This window comes from Eleginops maclovinus, chromosome 16, assembly GCF_036324505.1.
Source record: "Eleginops maclovinus isolate JMC-PN-2008 ecotype Puerto Natales chromosome 16, JC_Emac_rtc_rv5, whole genome shotgun sequence".
Taxonomy (NCBI): domain Eukaryota; kingdom Metazoa; phylum Chordata; class Actinopteri; order Perciformes; family Eleginopidae; genus Eleginops; species Eleginops maclovinus.
This window is the reverse complement of record NC_086364.1, coordinates 916,902-942,440: the sequence shown is the minus strand read 5'-3', so window position 1 is coordinate 942,440 and position 25,539 is coordinate 916,902. Positions and strand designations below refer to the sequence as shown.

At 42.0% G+C, this 25,539-nt stretch overlaps 1 protein-coding gene across 1 annotated transcript in view; it reads left to right on the top strand.

The window, feature by feature from the left end:
- The window catches only part of septin12 (septin 12), a 75,550-nt gene that overhangs the window by 15,063 nt on the left and 34,948 nt on the right, over positions 1–25,539 (top strand). The window contains exon 2 of the mRNA XM_063903671.1: positions 1,783–3,333. Within this exon, the coding sequence (XP_063759741.1) occupies positions 1,783–3,333 (1,551 nt within the window). The remainder of the gene's footprint in view (positions 1–1,782; positions 3,334–25,539) is intronic.

Genomic DNA, 25,539 nt, shown 5'->3' with positions numbered 1-25,539 from the left:
AGCATAAAGTACCATAAAATGAAAGTACTCCAGTAAAGTAGACATTTGTTCCAAAAAGTACTTAAGAGCAATACTTGAGTAAATATACTATCAGAATCAGAATCCCTTTATTTGTCCCACAGAGGGGAAATTTACATTTATTACAGCAAAAGAGCCAAAGACAGCTTGATATTACCCAAGATACAAAATATGAAAGATTAAAACAGAAAAAATTACACAATTTACAAAATAAACCTCCTTTAACCCTTCTGAGATATAGCAGCCAGGTATATATTGCACAGTGATTAATGGTATCTCTATATATACAGTATAATATCAATTATGTGCAATATATATATATATATATATATATATATATATACATATATATATATATTGCACATAATTGATATTATATACTAAGTAATAAGTTACTTTCAACCACTATCAGAAGTTTATTAGCCCAAATTTGTGAATATTAATATGTGTTGCACTTCAGAATCTAACAGCTAAGTACTTGTCGGATTAAAGCAAACAAAAGGTGACATAATGGTGTATTATTTGTCAAAATATCTGTATAGCAGCTGTGATGTCTATGGATGACGTCTCAGCTTTCACTTTGGAACTATAATTATACCCCCCCCCCCACCTGAGCTCCACCCACCCCTTCTCATGGTATCCCTAGTTGCAGTGGTTGGTTTCTGTAACACTAAACCCCACTGGATGCCCCGGCTCCAGCTCCGACCTCAATCCACCCTTTGTGTTTGGAGCTCACAGGAAGTGTGTGTGTGTGTGTGTGTATGTGTGTGTGTGTGTGTGTGTATGTGTGTGTGTGTGTGTGTGTGTGTGTGTGTGGTGTGTGTGTGTGTGTGTGTGTGTGTGTGTGTGTGTGTGTGTGTGTGTGTGTGTGTGTGTGTGTGTGTGTGTGTGTGTGTGTGTGTGTTCGACGAAGGAAGTGGACACTGTTCCCATACAAAGGCAAGTGGTTGAGATTAGGACCCAGAAACCAAAAGAGCGAAACAGCTTTAATATGATCTCCTGAGCAGAGACACACACACACACACACACACACACACACACACACACACACACACACACACACACACACACACACACACACACACACGCACACACGCACACACTGTACAGGGCAAGTGTTCTGACACACAACGGTCATTACTCTGAGTCCTTCCTGCCTTTACTCTTATAACTTGTCATAAGTGTTAAACACTTTGGATATAATGGTTGTTAATGAAGTATAGCAGCCGGCAGCACATGCAGGCCAAACGTTTCATTTTCTTTATGATGTTTTATTATTTAGTTACCAACTACATATTCATGTTGATGATAAAGTTATTGTGTCCTATTGGAAGGTCACACTGCTGCAGATGGACTCTTGTAGGTTATCAAAGATTCTAGGGTTAGGGCCACTTAACTAAGGTTTTAATCGGGAGTTTTCTGCTTTTGGGGGGTTCCCTTCTCCTGTAGTATGTTCTATAGGTTTTTGTGTATGTAAATTACAATTGTGCTTCTATTGGCTAACGCTCCTACAATTCTTACGTAAGGGGCGGGAGATCTCTTAGAGATTGACCAATCACAACAAAGCCGTCCAGCTAACCGATCAGAGCAGACTGCTCTGGTTTCAGACAGAGGGGGAAAAGAGGTGCTGCAGCACAGGCAGTATGAGAAAAATAAAGAGCTTTTTGAGCATTAAAGCATGAACACATGTCCCAGGAGAGACATTAAATATAACAGTAAATGATCTTGTTATTAACAGCTCGTTTTCTTTCTTCCCACCTGCAGCGCTGAAGAGATCCTTCGACATTGACGATGTGGATGACATACCACCCTTCTCCCCAGCTTCTCCCATCTCCACCCCTGTGTCTCCATCTTCTTCTCACTTCTTCCTCCACCACAACAAAGCCAGTGAGGGGCATGGAGGAGGGGGCCAGTCCCCTTCATTGACCTTCAACAACAACAACAACAGCCTGGGCTCCTCAGCCCACCATTCCCGCATCAGCCTGAGTTCCAACCCCAGCCCGGTGCTCAAGTCCCGTAGTGTAGTCAACAGTATGTCCTTCAACCGAGGAACTACAAACAAACCAGCCATCCACAACAACGGCTCCTCCGTGACCAGAGCCGCGTCTTTTCAGAGCAGGTTGAACCCCAACGGGTACTCCATTCTGTCCGGGCCTGGCAGTGACGACAGCCTCCACAGCTCCACGTCCAGCCTGGAGTACTCTGGGGTGGGTGGGGGTGCCCTTCCTCTTAATAAACCAGGGTCATATTACAGCCCCCCACCTCATGGGGAGTACCTTCGAACCCAGCTCCCGCAACAGCATCGTGACGGAGGGACCAACTTGGGAAGCCACCCCAACCTGAAGAACTTTCCCTCCCATGGAGGTGTTTTCAACCAGATGGACCATGGGCCGGGGATGATGCTGGGAGCTCCAGACCCTCGGGGGGTGAACCATGGTTCCATGCCAAGCCTCGACCTCCAAATTCGTGATGGAGGAGGAGGAGGACTGGTGAGTATGCATCGAAGCGGAAGTGGAGGCAGGGTGTCTCCAGGATTGAGGTATGCCAATGCCAACTGGAATGGCCGACACCATAATGCCAGTTCCTTTGGGGAGGAGGTCTACTGTGGCCCGAAAAGTCCCTACCAGCAGCAAGGGCCCCAGGTCCTGAGATCCCCCCAGCCCAAGGCCAAAGAGGCTTCACGTCTCAACAAGTTTCCCTTGGATCTGGACAGCTTGGTTAACAGCTCCTCAACAACTTCTTACACTAAGTCTCCAGGAGGATCAATGAGCCCACCCCCCCCCAAGCCTCCACCAAGGAGCACAGGGAGCCTCCAACACTACACCAGAACCCCCTCCACCCCGGCCAGTCCCTCAGCCTCCCTGAGCAGCCTGGACAGTTCTTCTGACACCCCGTCCCTCCACCATCCCTTTTTGCCTCTCTCACCACGTTCTCAACCCTTCTCCGAGGGTTCTATTCCGAATCCAGAGATTGGTTCCCTGTTGCCACTTTTTCCAGGCCACAGCCCCAAGCTGGACATTCTTTTACAACCCCAAGTTGTCCAGGTGGCTCCCGATGTGCCCAACACTTCCAGCCCATCCAGCCCCAGAGCCGTTTGGTCAGTGGAGGATGGCCCAGGCGATGCCAGAGATAGCGTTGGTTCAATCCTCCAGAGGATCGCATCCTTCTCCCAGAACGTCACTACTGACACCAGCCCGGCAGCTGCGACCCAGCTGGTCCCCGTCCAGATCAATGGTGGGTTCTCATCTGAGTTTGGGAGTCCTGCTGAGACCACGCTCATGCATCCATGGAAACAGGGGAACAAATATCTGAAAGGTCAGATGTTTTTGAATTATTTCCCATGAATAATTGCACATTTGTTGGTACTGTGATGCTCATGAGTTAAAATGAGCATCACAGCTCATTTTAACTCTCTTTTTGTCTTTGTTGTATTATGAAAACCTTGCAACATCTGTCCTATTTGACGACCACTGACAAGACCACTATACGTATAGACACACACACACACACACACACACACACACACACACACACACACACACACACACACACACACACACACACACACACACACACACACACACACACACAATTAGTTTGTTTAAATGCATGTGGGTTATTGTGGCTTCAACTTTTCAATAGCAAACATATTTTGAACACATGTAAACTGGATGGATTATTTCTATATGAATGACATTTTAACACTGACTCTTTCAATCATATTTTCCCTTACAAAAGATTTAATTTGTTTACTGCAAATATCCACTCGTACTGGCTTCAGCTTGCAGTGGCTTGAAGAATGTGAATTAATATTTAACTCACATAACAATCTTTGCCTAACCTTGGCAACAGAACTCGGGAGGCTGTTTCTGGCCTCTGGTGCCAAAGTGCTGCAGCTTTTATGATAAAGAGACGTAATGATGTTTGGAATTGAAAACTGATATATTCAATATCTTACACATTGCACATTATTTCACTTGTTAACATACGTGTGTGTGTGTGTGTGTGTGTGTATGTGTGTGAACACAAAGGTCTGTTTAACAAATGATGACAGGGAGCTTCTTTCTGTTTTCTTGTCGCTGTAGGAAGACAAGTCAAGGTTAGCAGATGAGCTTAGCAGCCACACCCGCTGTAATGGTTTCCTGTTGTATTGAGCCTCCCTCACACACACACACACACACACACACACACACACACACACACACACACACACACCCACACACACACACACACACACACACACACACACACACACACACACACACACACACACACACACACACACACACACACACACACACACACACACACACACACACACACCTGCACTATTTCCTATTTAGATTTGTTGGCCCTCATTCAGAAGTTATCCATGCTCACTCACATGTTGCGTGTCTTTGTGTTCGCTGCCTGTCTGACATTTGAACAGGGGTTTTAACACTATTTTTAGTCCACCTCCTGCTTCCCCTGATAACAAACTCACTTTTCTGTGTCTCAGCACCATATTTACAAAAACCTATTTCTATGAACACCTCTTTATCAAGCAATAAAACCAAGACATTAGACAAGTGTTCCGTGTTCATCAGTATATCTATTTTATTGGACAGATTATCATGTGCATTGACAGGTGAGATGGAAGGTTCCTGTGCCCCGCGGGGGCGGGTTAGAAACACAGGAATTTTAGCCTTTATAGACCTTTTACATGCACAGACACCTTTAGAAAACACTACTGGAAAGGGAAACCCTAAAGGCCCCTTTAACTAAATAGTCACAAAAATAGCGAGTGTTACATAGTGATGTCACTATAATCCGGAAGTTAACTAAGGAACAATAAACACAGGGATTTTATACCTATATGACCTATATAACACACTACAGGAAAGGGTAACCCCCAAATAGCATAAAAGGGGCCCTTTAAAATATATATATGCACCATCTAAAAGTAGGTCATTGCGAATAAAGTTTTGTATTTCTCTGAATGTATACAAAGCTGTGGAGGTTGTGTTAGATTGTATATATGGAATATACAGTATTACAACCTCCACAGCTTTGTATACATTCAGAGAAATACAGTCCTGCACAAATAAAGTTTTTGGGCCAATTGTCTGAGGTGAAATCTTGCAGCTGTGGTTGTAAGATCAGCTTGATTAGAGTTCCCAGTCCCACCCTGCCTGGATATTAACTCCCACAATTTACTGTTGGAATCTGTAGCTCGGGGAGATCGTTCAGAGTGGAGCTTCAGGCTGAGCTTTGTCAACAATTTCCTCCGAACATCCCCGCTGTCATCAGTGTTCACGTTGTTAAAAACAGCCATGTGCGGTCATGGGCGTTCACAGTGGAGAGGTTGTTTTGCTCCATCTAATGCTTTACTCTGATCATTTGTTTCCCATGGAAAGCTCGAAAACAAAAACGTGGCCCTGGGGCCCTTTCCTCTTCTCCCTTCCTCTACTCTTAGAGAAACATACAGAGGAAAAGACAATTCTGACGGTGGAAAAAAGAGTGTGTAGAGCAAACAAAGAAAAAGACAGAAGCAGTCGGCCAAGTTTGAACTCATGTTGAGGAAAATATTGTGTTTTAACTTTTTAGTTAAAAAAAACTATGAAAACGATACGCACAACTCAGAGCCGAAAGGATAGGTTCTGGGTCATGCAGCTCCGCAAAAAAACACTCCAAATTTTTATTAAATCTCTGTCTCTACATGTATGGTAGCCATTCCAGCGTCTTTTGATTTCCAATACAGAGAAATGTTGTCAACAGTCACTAAATTACAAGAAAAAAATACAATATTAATTTAACTCAAAGACATACCTATAAATAGTAAAACCAGAGAAACTGATAATGCTGAAGTGGTATGTTTTTCTGGAGCTTTATATAACATCATATGACAATTATATAGAATGTCATCCTGATTTAAATGCATATGTCTACACCAAATAATATCCCCTCTGAGTGAAGGTGAAACAGCAGTTCACATTTCTCCAACATGTTCCTCAAACTCACATCATTTGTCCTCAGAGTCATAACTCACACTGATGTGAGTACAGACGTCACACACACCTTGCAGCAATTAGTGAAACATACATAATGTCAGCTTGGAAATCATCACAAAGGCTCGAACACACACACACTCTTCCGACCATCTTTATTTTCCTCTAGGCCTCCTTCCAAAACAACCCACAGTTATAAAGAGGAAAACCCTGCAACATGCCTTTGGTGGCCGTTCTGAATTGTATTTGTGTTCTATTTACTTCCATCTAATCAATAAATCAATCTCAATCAAAAAACCCTAATCCATTCACTTTATTACAGCATCTGTGACAAAGATGATTGGCTGTCACCCAGGGGTGTAAATGGGCGTCTACCAATTGGAGGGTCAGTGGTTCGATCCCCAGGCCAATGTCAACATGTCGAAGTGTCCTTAGGCAAGAGACTTAACCCCAAATTGATCCCAAATACTCAGTTAGTATTTAATAAATTTACGGTTATAACGTGTTTTCTGTTTTATGGTTAAAACATGTGTTGTGTAAGGGTTAACATATACAGAGAGTTTAAACAGAAATCAGGTGGTGTCAAAATTGTTGTGTTTAGGTGCTGCTGAGTTCTGCCGTACTGTTAATCCAAACTGAAATAAATGTTATATAAATTAACACAGGTGGAATGTCAGGGCGATTGGATGAATCTATCTACTGGCGATAAGTTGACGACAATGCCAGTTTTATTGTCTTTTTATTTTGCTAGAGAACCTCTGTTTGCACCTGCATCAATACATCGGCAATCCCAGAATGTTGGGCTGACGATTGACAGAAACATACTGCATAACTCTTCCATTCATAGCTGTTTTAAATTAGGGCCAGTTCACACACCTGAGCACCTTTTTGGTGTGCAGATCTGTCTGTTTCCTGTTCTTAATCTTCTCAGTCAGTCATGAAAGCCATAATCTAATGTGCTGTTTATCGCCATGAACAGAATAAAGTCCGGTATTGTTCGCTCCGTAGATTATCTCCCTCTTCATATCTCTGGCATCTCCTCCACCTTAGGAAAACATTCTTATCTCCCCTCCTCTACACATCTCTTTGCTTAATCTATTCTACATTCTTCTCTCTCCCCCCCCCCCCCCCCCCTGCTGCATCCCCACCTCACCTGTTCATTTATTTTATAGCCATTGCTGCATCGACACACCGTCCAATCTGCATCGTCATGGTTTAGAACAGGTCTTTGATCTGTCCTCTCTGCTCTTGTAATCAGTCTCTATTTTCTGGCCTCCTCTCTCTCATAAGCTATCATGCCCGGGCTCGTCTGGGCTCCCCCCCGCCCAAATCCCTCTCTCTTTCTGATTCAGGCTCTAATGACAGTGATTTACGGAATAAATTCCTCGCCAGCAGATGTCTTAGCCTTCGACCTGTTTCTCCTCACTCTATCTTCTCAGTCACAGAAAGAGGTTTGTTGAGTGTTTGTAATGGGGAAAGATTCTACCTCCTGTCTCCTCTGAAGCCCCTGGTTCCTCATCTTGATGCCTCCTTACTCATTGCTCATCTGAAGCTTTCTCCCTCCTTGTCCCCTCTAAGTGTTCTACCCTCCAGTCTTCCTCTCGTATGGCTTTATTCACTGAAATTAGTTTTGTTCTTGTTCCGTGCTGGGGCTAATTTGGTTTACAGTTGGTCCAACTTGTGAACCACTTAAGAACCAGTTTTCTTTTCCACCAACCAGAGCCCGGGAGGAGCCGCATCATGATGAAAAGAGAGAATTAGTTTTGAGTTGTCTGCATAGCTGTAGTAGGAGAAGCCCTGAGAGTGAACGAGAGAACCAAGAGAGTTAGTGTACAGATAGAAGAGAAGGGGACCCAGGAGCTCACTGCTTGTGCTTCACCAGCTTCTAGCCTACCTTTTTTACACGAACTGTTGCTTCAAAGTAGTAATTGACTGTGGCCCCAGTACACCCCCCTGAAGCAAAACTATGATTATTAAGTCAATTAAATCATTTTCAATTAATATTAAGAGGAAAGTCGTAGGTTTACTTAGTATGTGGCTGTGTAATGAGCAGAATAATGCGTAGCAAGTTGGTACTTCATGAAATCTTTGGGTGTATTATTTTTTTTCGCTGCACACTACTCCTTACTATTGTAATGTCATTAATTCACATATATGGTTACAATACGTTTTGTGTAAAGTTTTGACATTTATGGAGCGTAATCACAGAAATAAGGAAGTTGAGTCATTTTATAAATCCTCGTGTTTAGGTGCTGTTAACTCCTGCTTTACTATGAATTCAAATACCAACAGAAGGGAACTTTTAAGAAATTACCCCAAAAAAATGTACCTGTGTACGAGTGTTCTTCCATTGAACACGGCCGCAGCACCTTTAAAAATAGGTTCGCAATTGGGCATTGGCTTCAAACCAACTCTGAAACCTTGTTGGTGGAAAGGAGGTAACTGGGGATCATGTTTGATCAGTGTACTAGCAGAGATCTTAGAGTGTTCAATAGTTTATGACTCACAGTGTTTGGCCAGAGTCTACGTACAACAGTCAAACTGTATGGACCCTGTGCAAGACACTGAATGAACCCCAGAAACAGAACATCAGCTGTCTCAAAACCACTCACAGCAACCCGAGAGTCAGTGGAGCGGTGAAGAGATCAAGAAAAAACTTTCACATGGAGTCAGTACTATCAGTGCTGATAAAACACTCTGAAGGAGGGTGACACCACTAACAGGTTCAAGAGCTCATGCTGTTTTGACTCTTTCCTTTTTCTTCAAAACCACTTTTTGAATCTATGACAGGAAGCAGGAGGAAAGTTTGTAAAGCACACTTTTATTGTGCCCGTCTTTAAGGTCAGGAGCGATACAGGACAAAGGAATAGATGAAAGAAACAGCCAATCAGATGTTGTTGTGAGGGAACCTCCTCTCTGCTGCTGTTTGTTTCTGTTTCAGCCCCGTGGTTTTTCCTTCCCATCAGCTCAAATCAGACCCCCACTTCCTGTCCAGTTGTTTGGTTCAAGGCCCTGAAATGTGTTTCCTGCACCACATAAGATTAACTCACCCTGTCTGTTGAGGCTTTTGTTATGAACACCCCCCCCACACACACAAACACACACACACACACACACACACACACACACACACACACACACACACACACACACACACACACACACACACACACACACACACACACATAGAAAGTAATGAAGACAAGAGAAGCAAAAATGAAAAGACTTCAATGACTGATTCAAACCAAAAACCAGCCCATTGAAGTAGTGAGGGTCAAAACGAGTCAAAATGACCTCACTTTGTAACCATGTCCTCAGAAGGACTCACACACGTTAAATATTTCAATAATGGTAACTTCCACTTTAAATACAGGGATAGACCGTTTTAAAGCAATCAGGAGGGATGATTGAGTGAGGCTCGTGGTTCAAAGTGTGTGAGACGCAGAGAGAGGTAAAGGTAAAACTGAGTGCACAGTCACTCAAAGCTCCATAAATCAACTGATGCAGGATAAAAGGCTTTTAGGACTTATGTAAAACACTGATGTGGTGGTGAGTCACACAGGTCTCTGAGCATCATGATATAATAACAGTCATAATTGTTGACAGCTATACAGTAATGCAGGAATGAGTCCTAGAACAAGGAAGTGAGTTGGCATATAACCACTTGTGGTTCCCTTGTTTTTAAGTGAATGTTTTTTTGAATTAGTTTTTGGGTAAGAAGCCTGGAAAAAGATCTTTGGTCTCTGAAGATATGTTCATGTTTTAATGTACGACCTAAAATACATCATGTGATACTACACAGCGTTTATTCTCCCATTAACTCACGGCAGTGTTCGCTGAAAAGTATTAACTGTCTGACTGTCTGTCACACGAGCAGCTGATGCAAACCCCTCCTCCCAATAAGTGACTGTGTTTCAGTCTGAACTGACGCTGTTTGGCATCACAAAGCTGTTATGAAAGTGTCTCTGGCATTGGACAGGTGATGTTAGCATAGCAAGCACTACTCTCACTATCTTGACCACTCTGCTATCCTTTTGTGGCATAAGCCGTTTTCTACAGGCATATTTTACCGGCGTAGTTTTCGTTCTGATTTTACTTCTGATGGCAACCTGTGTAGCCCATATATTGATTCCATCCGATAGCTGCAATAATACAACAGGAGAACGTCTGCCTGCTCTTCCCAATGATCAATAACAGAGAACGGATGGTGATTAAAGTCAGGTAAAATAAACAACACTGAGCCTGGTTACTGTTGCCTGACTTTATAAAGTGTGTGTTTTATAAGTGTGTGGTGGCGTTGTAGTCACTTTGCTCAGCGATACTGCTTGTTACAACTTGTACTCGCTTAACTCGCAATGAACTGTAATATTGCTCAGGTGAAACCACCCCCCTCCGAAGTAAGCGTGACGTATTGGTTCGTATTGGATCGTGCGCCAGAAAGATCAATTTTTTCGGCGCGTAAAGCCGTGCCGCCGCTGCGGTGGAAACAAGAAAAACCAGATCTTTATCTGCTCCGGTTCCAGGTCCGGTTCCAGGTCCAGGTTGGTGGAAAAGCGGAAAGATATAGTCCGTTAAACGTTAGCTATTTTTCTTTAGATTCTAAAACAATTGTTTGCCACAGATCTTATGTTTTGCAATATTCTCAAATCCAATTGAAAAATCCCATTGTTTTTTGTTGGGGGACCGTCTCAATGCAAACTTCCTGGTCGGCTTAGAAAAATACTTCATCACTGCAGCTCTCTAAAGTGGACACTTGGTGGACACAAACACAGAAAGTGTGAATTGGCCTTAATGCTGCTTCAAGCTGCTAGGGGCGGCAATAACCAAAGCATATTTTCACTGTTCATGTAGGCCTATGTGTTATTTTTGATTTGGAGGTATGGCACAAGTTTCACCTAAATACAAGGGTTTTAAAACTCTGCTTCGTTTCTAGTAGCTGGGTCAATCTTACTATTCGGTGCCATTTCAGCATGGTAACTTTCAATCAAAAAATACAAAATGTTTGATGTTTTTAACATTTCATCTGAAAGAGGGATTTTCAAACTATAAGAAAAATGTATTGGTCCAGCTATGGATATTATACTGTAATGTTTTTTTACCAAATTCTTCACACATGACGTAAGCCAAATGTCCACCCTGTTATGGGACATTCTCATTCCTCTTGGTAACTGTTTTGAATGCACAGTTTTAGTAATATTTACATTTTCTAAGAGCTACAATTTCCCTCATTTCACCCTGCAAGGATATTTTCAGAAAGTATGCATACACAAGCATTATATTGAAAGAGGCCATGTTCAGTTTAAGGCACAATGTAATTTCAACACATTTCTTTTAGATTTAAAAGGAATATAAATGGAATTTGAACCCATTTTTAAGTACATTTATTTTGCTGATTCATTCCCTTCAAATAACCACAGAGACATGCATTACATTTGTTGATTTGATTTAATTAACATAAAAAACACACACAGGTAACAGGATGGACAGAGGAGAAACAGGGTGGACAGGAAGTAACAGGGTGGACATCAAACCAGTGAACAACAAACATTCAAGAAACATTTAGCACCTCTCAACAAACTCATGTAGATGCATGTCCACATTGAACAAACTCTCTGTACACCAAAAATCACTCACACCTCTCACCTCTCAACTATGCAACAACAAGACAGACAGAGACAGACACAGACGGAGACAGTTATGGAACAGACCAGCAACCCATGTGTTTTCCAACAAAATCCCACACCATCTTCTCCAGCTGAACTGACCTCTTATTCAGAGGTTGTGGCTCTTTCATTAGACACACAACCTGGTCATCCCTGTACCATGAAATGTCCTCTCGTGGACTTGGCCAGTAGAACTTGTTGGTGCCATTCTTGTGCATGCATTTTACTTGTACATCATCCTCAACCTCCAAGATGATGCCTGGGTAGGGCTCACCATCATAATTGATAATGCACCACTGACCAATGTTGCCTTTTGAGATGTTCTCAGGCCGTGATGGTCCTTCGGTGCAATGCAGGCTTGCCTCTTGACCCATGCTTGCCTCTTGACCCATGCTCACCTCCTTCAAGTCATAGCATGCACAGTCCAGCACACCTTTGTCTGCCTGGCAAAGGCAAGTTATGTCCCGGTATTGAATTGTTCCCGGAGAGGAACTGAGGACTTGATGTATTTTCATTGTTCCTTTCTCAGGCACAAGCGTTGGTGCATCCTCCATTTCTTGCACTTTCCTCGCAACATCTTCTTGGCCCACAAAAAAAAGTTCTACTGAAGTGCCCATGTTCCTCAACTTGTGGAACATGGCTTCTGCATCTGGAATATCTCCTCCATGGCGCACAATTGTGTCAGCTGATCTCTTAAGGGTACCCCCAACACCATCTGGAGCCCCTTTTCCGTGGCTGGCCTCAAAGAAATGCCAGCTGATGTCTTTAAAGCCTTTCTTGAATGGCTCTTTTGAGAGCAGGTAAAAGTTGCCCTTTTGCTTATATTGAGTAGCTGGACCATCGCTGAAGACATGGAGGTGATTGACAAGAGGGTATCTTTCCCTCACCATGTCTAGCACGGGGTCAAGGTGGGCCCATATAGCAGGGGGATCATGCCGCCTGGAAGGTGAGATTGAGCAGAAGGTTACTGGAGACTGTTCAGCTGCAGTGTACAGTACTCCAGTATGTAGGGTGGCTTGCTGATGTGACCCTCCAAAATGTACTGCTTGTATTTCGTGAGAATACTTGCAGGAGTAGTTCTCACTAAAATCTACATGCAGCAGACATTCATTGTCTCGTAGATTGTCTCTCAGTTGTCTGTAGGCTCCGTACTGCCATCGGATATTAAAAACGTGCCGCCTAAATCTGAATAGCCTGTTATGGAACTCCTCCACAAGTGCATCCTCTGTTGTCATCACAGTTGTCTTTACCGTGATTGTTGACCTTTTCCCAGACACCTCCCCATCATTTAATTTGGTATTCTCTTCCAAAGACCACTGGGTTAGGGCTATATCTGCGTTGGTAGGAGGTCTCAGGAGTGTGGGTGTTGAGCTGACACAGTCTTTACACTCACCATATGCACACAGTTTGGCTTTAGGATTACACATAGTGGTACACACACACACACAAACACACACACACACACACACACACACACACACACACACACACACACACACACACACACACACACACACACACACACACACACACATTGTAAGGGCAAGATCATGTTTGATCATTCAAATTAGAATCTACCAAATCAACAAAGCATTTAACTGTCAACTTTCTTCTAACCTTGAGGGTCCGGGTTGTGGGGCATTTTCTGGCTCTGGGGGATTATCTGGACTTGGAGGAGGAGTGGTCATTGCCTCAAATGCCGTCCTGCCTTTGGCACTATCCCTCTGCTTTCTTTTCTTTTCTCGCCATTTATTTCTCTGTGCTCTCTGATGTCTTTCACTGAGATCTGCCACTTTCTTTTTTCTTCCTTCCTCTCTGTCCTTTCTCCACTTCTCTTTCTCATTATTGAGATATTTCTCTCTTCTCTCAGGGTCAGTGTCACGACGTGCCCTGTAGCGCCGCTGCTTTTCAGCTGCAGACAATGGCGCCATTCCCTGACAAATACATGCATACTATTTCAAATCATCTTTTTTGGAAGTATACAGCAAATTAATACATAATACGTTAATAATACATACCAATTCACACTTAAAGAAACAAAATGTAAATCTTATATCGACCCTGTTACTATGTGTCCCCCCTGTTACCGTGCATTACAGTAACAGGGGGGACATTTTATGCTAAAGTCAGCCATTACTGCTAATTTGATGAACAACAAGCTAGTACATGATGATCACTGACAACGATTTTTAACATGTTTATTAACCATATTATCAAAATTACAAACAAATATTAGTTCCCACTATAAACAAGCATAACAGGGTGGACGTGTTATGCTTGACCTCATCAGTAAACCTTTATAAAACATTGAAATAAATGTTGAGTAAAGAGTGGTACTTACTCTGCTTCTTCTTGAATGTTTTCCCTCCAAAAATATTGTTACATTAGAGAGTCATGTGACTAAAAGAATAGTCAGATGATGCGTTCTATGGAATTCTCATCAGAGTAACAGGGGGGACAGTTGACTCAGGGACATAACATATTTGAAAGATTTTAAGCATTTAAAATGCATTAATAACAGAAAATAACATCTGGTGAGAAATACTTTAAAGAAGACAATACAGAAATGATGAAAAACCTTGAATTTATTAGATTTTCCTTACTTATATATGTAACTGAAGTCACGCAAACATGTCTGGGGACATAGTATTTTAGTGTACTTGTGCTAAAATCAGACTATTTTATTTTAAATTCATTTATCCTGTGTACATATAATTGTGTCCTATGGTAGAGGGTGGTTAAGCATACAAGAAAAGGGTTTAGAAATAAGTAGAAGCCCATTTGTACACAAAATATACCATATTATGTCAATGGGACTCAAATGGCACCAAATACTAGGAATGACCCAGCTATCTCTCTATGTTTGAAACGTTTTTACACATGTTTTAATCATGTACGTGAATTAAATATGTTCTAACGGAGTCTATAACACCTGCAAATGGTCTGTGTGAATGTGGGCGGGGGGCATGTTGTAGGATTGTCCCTCTTTATAACTGGAGGTTGTAAATGGAAAGAGGCCCAGATGAAAACAACGTTGGTTTGAAGTGTCGGTTGAGAAGACTTCCCAGCAGGCTTTTGGACATTGTGTATGTTTCACTAATTGCTGCAGCCTGTGCGTGACGTCTGTGCTCACATCAGTGTGAGTTATGAGAACAAGCGATGTGTGTTTGAGGAGAAGTGTCTGTTGGAAATACGGCACATGTGAACTGCTGTTTCACACTCATTCAGAGCAGATCATTTCTCTTTTGTGGACAAATGTTTTCATATCTTGTTATGGATGTGTTGATGTTCAGTATGTCCATGAATTTTCAGGGTGATGATTGATCACACAATGCTTTTTTTTATTGCCTCTTACTGGTAACGATATCATGGTGAAGTCCTCTGTGTTCTGCTAGACAACCAATCAGAGGGCCAGTTGTTCGATTCCGAGCCCCTATAGTCAACATTTGAAAGTGCCATGGGAGAAATACATCGCCCAAAATTGGCTACGATATTTACGTCACTTTGGATTAAAACGTCTACTAAATAAAAAAATAAATGACATTAAATGTTATATAATACCAGTCTAATGGATTAGTTGGACTCATTTGCCATGAAATTATGTTTTCTTGGCATTATAAATTCAATAAAAAATGTTTACAGCATCTGTGACAAAGATACAGCGTTGGAGAGGCGGGGTCTCATTCATTCCTATGAGAGCTGCTCAATGGTGCATGAAGACACAATGGCCTGAGATACTCGAGAGCAAAACGTCACAAATTACCCATCATGCCTGGCTCTCGAGAGCGTAGAGCATGTGCAGTTGAGTTTCCCCTTAAGCCCCGCCCCTGATCTCCCGCTCTCGGCTCAGTAGAATGAATGGAGAGAGGAAATAAATCTGGATAAAGCTTTTAGCGCATTCTACAACTTTAAGGACCTAATGTTTTTAATAAGGGCTATAAACGGGATTATACTGGTGACTTTATTTAGTTTTAAAATAATTATCCATTGATTTACAGACGTCTCTTTCCCAATGTAAGTCAGTGGGGAAAAGTTTTTCTGGGCCGTGTGACGTCACGGACTGATACGGAAGTTGAAGTACTCGGAGTTTGGCCTTTACGAATATTTCCCTCCGGAGCACTTCCTAGGGGCTTGGTGTTAACAGGCGTCTACCAATTGGAGGGTCAGTGCTTGGATCCCCAGCCCAATGTCAACATGTCAAAGTGTCCGTTGGCAAGACACTTAACCCCAACTTGCTCCCATAGGCATGTCTACGGTATTGACATGTGTAGCGGCCAAAATCATATACAAATAAACAGTTAATGAACTTAAAGTAAAACGGCCGCTGAGGCACCAGTAGGCCTAAGTGAATTGTACGCAGAGGAAGGATGCAAGTCCAGACAAGAATCTCCATTTTGTCCATTTATTTCCATGATCAATGAACACACTTTCCTATTGATTCCCTTTCTCCTTTCTTGCCCGAATAACCCTGATAAAAAACAATGTGCCCACTGGTGCCCTATTCCCACCCCCACCTGTCTGCAATGTATACAATTACACCAGGTGCCCTAATCACCCAGTGCCCAAACGTGCCTTCAAAATAAAAGCCTGGAAACTACAAAAAATAAATGTTTGACTATAATATAAATCAAAATATAGCTCCAACAACGTGTACGTAAATGAATTTGGAAAAAGCGTTAGCAAAATGACCTTTATCACAATGTAAAAGTTGACAAACGTCAGACCTGTTGCCCTGTCCAGCGTGAGGACAGGAAACCACAGTGACAGTGGAGGACACTCAGCAGTGAGTTCAGAGGAAATCCTTCTCCTGACATCTTCCTCTCTAGTTTTATGAGCTGTTTGGAAAAAACTGTTAAGGGCTCGCAAGTTTCAAGCATAGTTGCTGTTAGCTTGGTGAGAGACTGGTTAGTACATGTCCCAGTGGTAGCTACAACTTTCGTGCAGTGTCTGAAAAACACCCTGTCCCTCACTCGCTGCAGCCATGTGTGAAGGGGTTTCTTTTTGGACGCACATACTGTCATACTGTGTGTGTGTGTGTGTGTGTGTGTGTGGGGGGGGGGGGGGGGGTGGTGGTATAAAGGCAGCCTACAGCTGGGCTTGGTTGGATTTTTAAAAAATCTGTTTAGTTGTCCTAGAGAGCTGTGCTTATCCAAAGGTGGGGCCGAGTCAGGGTTATCAGGACGGACTGACTTAGGCTTCTATAAAATACCCATAACATTTTAATTGTACAATTCAGTTGACACAGTGTCCATAAAAATGCTCAATGGAGCCTGAAGACTCTTGCTTGCAGTATTATTTCAGAAATCCCATATTTGTCCCACAGCGGGGAAATCTACAGTATTTTCTGAAAGTTAATGAACATGTAAAAGTTGCAGCCAGTAATACATCATGCATCTCCTGATTATCATCTTCTACTCATTGTGGAACCTAACCTAACCTAAACCTAACATCCACCTTTACATGTTCCTCTAGCAGCAGCAAAAGTGTTCCTTATTAGATAATAGGCGAAAAGACATTATGAACTAACTAATCAAATATAATAATACAATCATATGTGTTCAACGGTCTTCGTGCTGATTGGCTGGCCTACTTGAGCACTGACATAGTAACCATATGGAGTCTGTAGTCAGTAGTAAAAATTCAGAACAGGTCACTCTGTGACTTTTCTATTAGTAAGAGAAAGTTGTAGATAAATAAACGTCTTTTTCTTTCAGTTATAAAGCCTTATTCTAATAAGCTAGCTATGCAGAGTATTCCTGAGTTTAATTCTCACAACTCTTATGAATACTGATCCAGATCAAATTCAGTATGTAAAATGTGGAATCAAAGTTCCCCTCTCCATGACCTGCTGACCTTCTGTACGCCCGCCCCACCCTAGCCTGCATAGCTGCCATTATCCCTCACGATTATCTCTTCTCCAATGAGATTCACTTGAGGGAATTCCCATGATGTGCATTGGCAGGTCCCAATCCCGGGCCCTCAGCCTCAGGGGGGCCAGCATTCATGGCTAATTCCTCTAAAGTAAGACAGACAGAAGGATAAAGAGAGAGCAGGGGGAGAGGAACAGATCAGAGGGAGAGAACCAGGAAGGGAAGGGTTATGAAAGAGAGAGAAAGTGAAGGCTTTGCTCTTGTGCCATATTGTTCTGTCAGCAAAATTACCTAACTCTGTCCAAAAATCATTCAGGTTTTAAAAGCTACAATACCAGGTGATTTAGTATCAGGTGGAAAACTAGATGATTTATAATGTTCTCCAGAGAGATCCTATCAGTGACACTCGCCTGATGGGCTGCAGGGAACATCAACAACCTGTCCAGCGCTGACTAATTGCTTTCAGAACATCATAAATAATATCTTAAATCCGGTTCATCCACTGACTTTTCGACAGGTTCTTCATGTTCAATAAAGTTCAGCTTAATTTATAGAGCTTTTAATAGAAAAGAAACATTAAAGAAACAGCTATGGTTAAGATTGATCTTCACTGAAGAGTGTAATTCCCTTTTTCCGCATTTTTTGGCACCTTATTCTGTAGATCTTTCATGAAATATGATTCAAGAAATGATCTGGGAATTATGGACCTGGAAAATAGTTGTATCAAGAACAAGTGAAGTGACTTGTCTTATCTCATAATCTTTCAGGCAGTAACATGTGAGACAGGTGAGCGTTACCTGCTGCGGTCACTCATGTCTGGCTCCTCTCCATCCATCCATGTCATCACTAGCTTTAAGAAATATGGACGTATAAAGAAAGCAGCAATCATGTGAGGAAGCCAGAAACGGAGAGCTTTATTCTGTTTTACAACAACAGCACTTAATCCGCCCTTAATCCTTTAAAACAAAATCGTCCGTATTCCCATAAAAAAAAGTGTCAAAAAAGTAGCTTTTCAGGTTCCTACAGGTATGGCTTTCTTCATGTAAAACCCTGTATAACCCTGCTCTTCAATTAGTACATTACTTCTTACATAACGTAAAATCTTGTGTTCCATTTAAGGAAACAGGATTTTATATCCTATACATGTTGTTATAGTTTATTTCATGATTATTTTAGACTATGTTTTCGTACATTCGAAGCAGAACATATTTGGATGGCCCTGAAAGAGAAACGATAAATTCCTTTTAAACACTGAACACCCAGGGGTACACTGGCACCTCTCATTCTGGGACTTGAACCGAGGACCCAGCATTTCCCAAGCCTATTCCCTACAGACTGAGCTTCTGCCACCCAACGCTTTTCTTAGTAACGCCTCTTTGCTTTTTTTTGTTCTATAGATTGTTTTGTGAACTAAAACCACAGACCGTCAACTACGAACCCTCCTGCAAAATGTATGGTTGTTTGCCAATAGGTGGTGCTACAGAAACCTACATTTCAATAGCCATCACTCAGTGGGCCCCTATCGTTACCTGATCTGTAGAGTAAACCCGATCGGTTCTACGCATGTGCGAATACGCCGCTTCTTCCCATGATGCTTACTGAAGTATGTCGAAAGTATTTACGTCAATTTCTGGGATTTCAATAAACTAATGTTATCTTTGGTAGGATTAGTTTTACAATAAAAGACTTAAATTGGTACTTATTCAAATAAACTGATCTCTGTTGTTTTGGTGAAGAATGTTTAAAATATGGAGTTCATTTTGTCACAAAGAAAAGCTAGTAAAATGTTTGCTTACTTAAATAAAGTCATTGTTAAAGTCATTCAGCTATTACAATGAAATATATCAAGGGTTTGTATATGTATTCAGCCTTGAAGAAGTGATCAGTAAAAGTAGTTTTATCTTTTTTAAATGATTTATTTTGCTTTTTTTCTTTGTCTTTAATGCCTTGAGTTCGATAGTATTTTATTCGTTGGATGTTTGTGTTGAAACAGTTGTTCAATAAAGGTTTAGTTGGGTTTCCAGTACAGATCGGGTAGTGACTGGCCCTTCTGTCAGGAGTGTGCATGTTCAGCCTGTGTGAGCGTGGCTACTTCCTGGTCGTCTGGCTTCCTGTCACAGTCAAAGATGTGCATGTTCGGGTAATTGTTGACTATTTGCCCTCAGATGTGAGCGTGAATGGTTTTCTGTGTGTCAGCCTGAGATTGGCTGGCGAAGGACTCTTTGTCCAACTTCAAGTGGTGTCAATAAAAGGATACGTTTCTACAGATGTGTGGATTCTATATTCATTCTCAGACCTCATTTGGGATTTTCAAAAATATAGTATTGTGAAACCTCAGGGTAGTCCAAACCCTTGCTGTGATGCTAATTATCAAAGGTTTGGAGGTTATCCAGCTGCTGAGGGTGTGTGTGTGTTTTTTCTTCTGGGCCCAGTGCCACAGATTACTTTACTTCACTTCACATCAACAGGAAACTGTAAAGCTTCAAGTACTACTCTGAGCGCAGCTTCAGAGCCTGACTCATCTTTAATAGACCCTCTGTCTGTGGAAGTGAGTGTACACAGACACTGTTTGTGAGCCACTCTGGTTTAATAATGGTTGTTTCTGAGTGTAAACTGTACGGAGACATTTACAGGACACCACAGGTCCGCTCTGACGTCCACCGCAGAGTTCAGCTGGGAAACAAGGAGCAGCATTCCACAGATTAAACTCTTAGAGGTTAGTTCGCTCTTCATTAGGGTACAGCTCAGCCCATGGAAACAGTCGAGGTTAAAACTAGGGTTATTTAGTCTTTAGGGCTAGGGTTAGGATTCTTTGTGGATCGTGTAAGCCTGATCCTCCTGCTCGGTCTCATGAGCGGAGTAAGGAAAGTAACTCAGAATTAAGCTAATTTTGTAACTTTTACTACCTTGATGATTTTAAAGGGCTATTTAAGTATTCATACAGGAGATTAAATCTACCTTTAAAAAAAAAAGGTGTCTGCTCGTTTACAGACTTGTATTTCCCAATGTAAGTTACAAAAAATGGCTTACCGTAATTTCCGGACTATTAAGCGCACCTGAATATAAGCCGCACCCACTGAATTTTTAAAAAATATGTATTTTGTACATAAATAAGTCGCACATGTCTATAAGCCGCAGGTGCCTACCGGTACATTGAAACAAATGAACTTTACACAGGCTTTAACAAAACACGGCTTGCAACAAAAATTTAAAAAATAGCAGTAAACAGTAGCCTACCAAGAAAGTCATGAATCCAAGAATCCTCCCGGTCGCTTGCCGTAACACTCCGTATGCCATTCATGCATTAGGCCTTCCGTCATCCATCCTTTCTTGTTGACTTTCACAACAATTCCTCTCGAGAATTTTTCTTTTGGCATCGTCATGCGTTTAAAAATCAACATCGGTGGAAGCTTTTCTCCCGATGCCGTGCAGCTCAAGTGCGTTTTTTCATGCCCAGTTGTTTTCAGCGTGACTGATGATTCGCCTTTCCTGTTGACAATCCGAGTGAGAGGCAGGTCAAACGTCAGAGGAACCTCATCCATATTTATGATGTGCGGTGCGGGCCGATGGAATGCTCCGCTACCTTTGCATCAGTGAATTTGCGGAAGTTTGAAACTTTTTCCTCGTAGTCGGGAGGGAGCTGCTGACACAGACTCGTTTGTACCCTGATGGACAGGCCTTTACGTCTCATAAATCTTAGACACCACGATGGTCCACCTCTAAAATCCTCAATCCGCAATTGTTTTGGCTTTCAGTCGGATCTGCACAGTTGAAACACCTCGGCCGTCTGCTCTCTGTGTGTTGATCCAGTCTTCGAGCTCATTTTCTAGTTCGGGCCATCTGCTTTTCTTCCCTCTGAAAGCTGTTGTTGTCTTTTTGCTCTGAGTTAGTTCCTCATGCTGCTGTTTCCAACGTCTTATCATCGACTCATTAAGGCCAAGCTCCCGTGCAGCAGCTCTATTTCCTTTTCCAACTGCCAGATCAATCGCCTTCAACTTGAAAGCTGCATCATATGCATTTCTCCGTGTCTTTGCCATGATGAGGGTGACAAAATGACTACCGTAATCAGAATGATGGGAAGTTTGAGCACGCTCGATTTACGTCACATTATGTGACGGTGCTCAGTTTTTTGTCTATTTTTTTTCAAAATCCCATTTTGGCAGCATGAAGCTTGTGAAAGCGGGAAAAATCCATAAATTAGCCGCGTCGTGAGGTTCAAAGCATGGGTTCATCTTCAAGCTCATCTTTTAAACTCAAAATTTGCTTCAACCCCCAAAGCTTTTTCCCTATGGTATAATGAAAGGACATTTTCAAGCTGCATCACTTGAGGGTAGTATTCATTTTTTTGAAACTAGGCTGATATTAGGAATTCAGTATATCTTGGTCTCAGCTGCACTGATTTGCTTTTCTCATTAGTGTCTCAAGTCCTCCAACTTTAAGCAGGGCAAACGTTTCGAAAAAGACATGTTACAACTTTATATGCATATATTTTTTTCAAAAGTAGATAAGATAGTCTCTAAAAGCTGTTTGATACTGTAATTTATGTCAATTCACTGAGTAAATTATTGCAAGTGACAGATATTTGATCAAAATTCTGCGAATATCCAGCAACAAAGCCATCGCTAGGAATTGGGACCACCAATGAAAAACTAATGGGTAACAATTGTGTCAGAACTGTTTTTGATGGAATAACATAAATTGAGATTACAAAAAACACAACTCAACAGAAGGTGGGAAAAATTAACTCTATACAAGACTCAAAGCAAAGACAGTTGACTGGATCAATAGCTTATAGACACATAGACAATAATAACATGAAGATATATCCCATACCTTTTTCTTTCTTTTTTTTTTGTTGCCCTGCTAGCTTTTCGCAGCAGGATTATATTGTTTTAATGAGCATGTTAATGCCGTGTATATTGTGTCAATAAAAATTTAAATTCCAAAAAAAAAGTTAGATAAGATAACATGAAACCTTAGTTAACCCTGAGGGAAACTGCTGTGCTGCATTTGCAATACAACGTAAGAATAAAGCGTTTAAGTGCGCCATATGTTAAGTTTTCTTCTTTTTCTTTTATTTCCAGGGTCAAGAAAGAAGCTCTTCATATTTAATGTTTCTTCACCTACAGCCAGCAGCACATGATCGAATTTTAAAGTCTACTTTCCATTCAATGTTCAAAGTTCAACAAAAACATTATTGTTAATGCTTTATGCTTTTTTTTTCTAGAGTTTTCTAGAGTCTTAAACCTCCAGGCACCAGGTCCTATTTTTTGCTCATTGTGCTGAGACAAAACTAGCGCCCTGTTTTTTTACTAAGGAAAAAAGCAGAACCAATGTGTGTGTGTATGTGTGTGTGTGTGTTCGTGTTTATCCTTGGCTCTTTGGTGTCCCCCCTAGACGATCCAACTAACTGAGCAAACAGCGTGCTATTCTACTGTGACAGTTTCATTCAACAAACTACAGGGTCATACAGGGATGTGCAGCACACAAACACACAGACACACACACACAGACACACACACACACACACACACACACACACACACACACACACACACACACACACACACACACACACACACACACACACACACATACACCCAGTCTGTATTAGTGTTTACGCTTCCGCTGGATAAAAGAAGGGAGGAAGAGGAAACAGAAAATGATAGTGGGATCGGGAAACACTCACCTGTGTTCCCCTCAGCCTATCATCAGGTCGTAAAGCTCCTGACTGTGTGGAAATACCCACGATAGTGTGTGTGTGTGTGTGTGTGTGTGTGAGAGAGTTGTGGGTCTGCAGTGAGGTGCAGCTGCATGTGTACACACTCCTCTGGATCTGCACGGTCCTGGGTGTGTGTGTGTGTTTGCACAGTGCTTTCCTATAGCCACATCAACTCGCTGACCCTCCTGCTGCTGTCAATGCCTCAACTGTGTTCACCCTGGTATTCTGCCAGCAATAAATTAATTAAAGGGTTTAGTGTCATATGCACAGCAGCTACAGTGTAGATATGGCAATGGAAATCTGAAGTCCCAAGCTCCTCCAACAATGCAACATGAATATACATTTGTGTACTTAATTATAACTTACCTTATTTTACGGACTATAAATCGCGCTTTGTTCAGCTGTCTGGCTGGTCTTGCGACTTCTACTCCGAAGCGACTTATATATTGTATTTTGTCTGACTGCGTTCAAACTATGGCCAAGAGATGGCACTGTATACAATCGTGACAATTGAAAACTGCTGTTCCACCGAAAAGAAAAGAGTTTACATTAAAACATAGGCTACACACGAAACTGAATTAAACTCAGAACAGAAACAAAATGCGTCCAAAAAGAAGAAGCTATACTGCAGGTTATAAAATGCAGGTTATAAAATGTGCAGCCGAGAACAGTAATCGACCAGCGGAAAGAAAGTTTGGAGTGAGTGAAAAACTTGTCAGGGACTGGATAAAACATTAATGCGACTTATACACCGAAGCGACTTGTGGTTTGTTCCCTCAACGACACATGTTTTGATAAGAGCGACTAAGGCACATGTATATCAGTATGTAGTGTCTCTACTTTAAAGAGTCCTCTCCTGCTGATGTTCAGGTGTATATCAGTATGTAGTGTCTCTACTTTAAAGAGTCCTCTCCTGCTGATGTTCAGGTGTATATCAGTATGTAGTGTCTCTACTGTAAAGAGTCCTCTCCTGCTGATGTTCAGGTGTATATCAGTATGTAGTGTCTCTACTTTAAAGAGTCCTCTCCTGCTGATGTTCAGGTGTATATCAGTATGTAGTGTCTGTACTTTAAAGAGTCCTCTCCTGCTGATGTTCAGGTGTATATCAGTATGTAGTGTCTCTACTTTAAAGAGTCCTCTCCTGCTGATGTTCAGGTGTATATCAGTACGTAGTGTCTCTACTTTAAAGAGGCGTCTCCTGCTGATGTTCAGGTGTTCATCAGTATGTAGCGTCTGTACTTTAAACTTTGGAGTTTGTGGAAGAGAAACTCCCCCCAGAGATTTTAGCCTTTGCAGACTCTTTACACAAACTGAAAACTACAGAGCACACTACAGGAGAGGGAAAAAGCAGAATAGGGCCTCCTTCAATATGGATGATTCCCTCTGGATGGGTTCCAATGTGGCTGTGAAAAATGTGGCTTATTTGCATAGGACTGTCAGATTGTTATGGTTTGTTTGTGCTTGCCGTTGTTTTGGTTGCATAAGTATGTTAAAAGCTAAACCTGATCTGCAAATTTATCTGAAGCCCCACAGTGCATTCTGATGCTGGGCACAGGGTTCACCCCGGTGAGGCACCTGTTAGTGTGTTCCTTCATTATCACATGTCGAATGAAGCATATCCCAGCAGGACTCTGTGACTTCAATAGAATGCCAGACCTGTCTCCAGTCAGGACATCCTGGGACTGTGGTTGCTAAACTATGCCTATAAACGAGGAGCCCTGTTGATGTGTTGGCTCTGGGGGAACACATCAGACACTCTATCTACACATATTTGTTGTGAATGCTTGCATAGACGTGTGAAGGTGTGCATGTTTGAATGACATTAAGTATGTCTGGATGCAAAGCAGAGATGAAGAGCTCATTAAGAGAAACTGGATGCCTGTAATAGCCGTTACTCTAGCCGAAACATGTCTGTTACATCTAAATGGGTTATAAAAGTAATATCTCTATTAAACAGAGAAATTTCTAGAGGATCACACCGAGTCCAGGTGTGTTCTGAGCTTGGATTTGCCAGGTGGCAGAGAGATAAACACAGCAACTTTATTTCTCACAGTGTATATTGTTTATATTAGCGATGTGTCGTTCGCGAGCGAGACGGCTCTTAAGAGTCGATGCTTTATAGCTAACGAGAAAAGCCGGCTCCAGCCGGGGAAGAACCGAATCTTCAGCCTCCTGCTCATCACTGCTGAGAATCCATTATTTTGATGGGCACACCATGCAGCCAGTCACATACAGGACAGAGTAGGATCATACCATTACCTCAAAGACGGAAGGGGGCA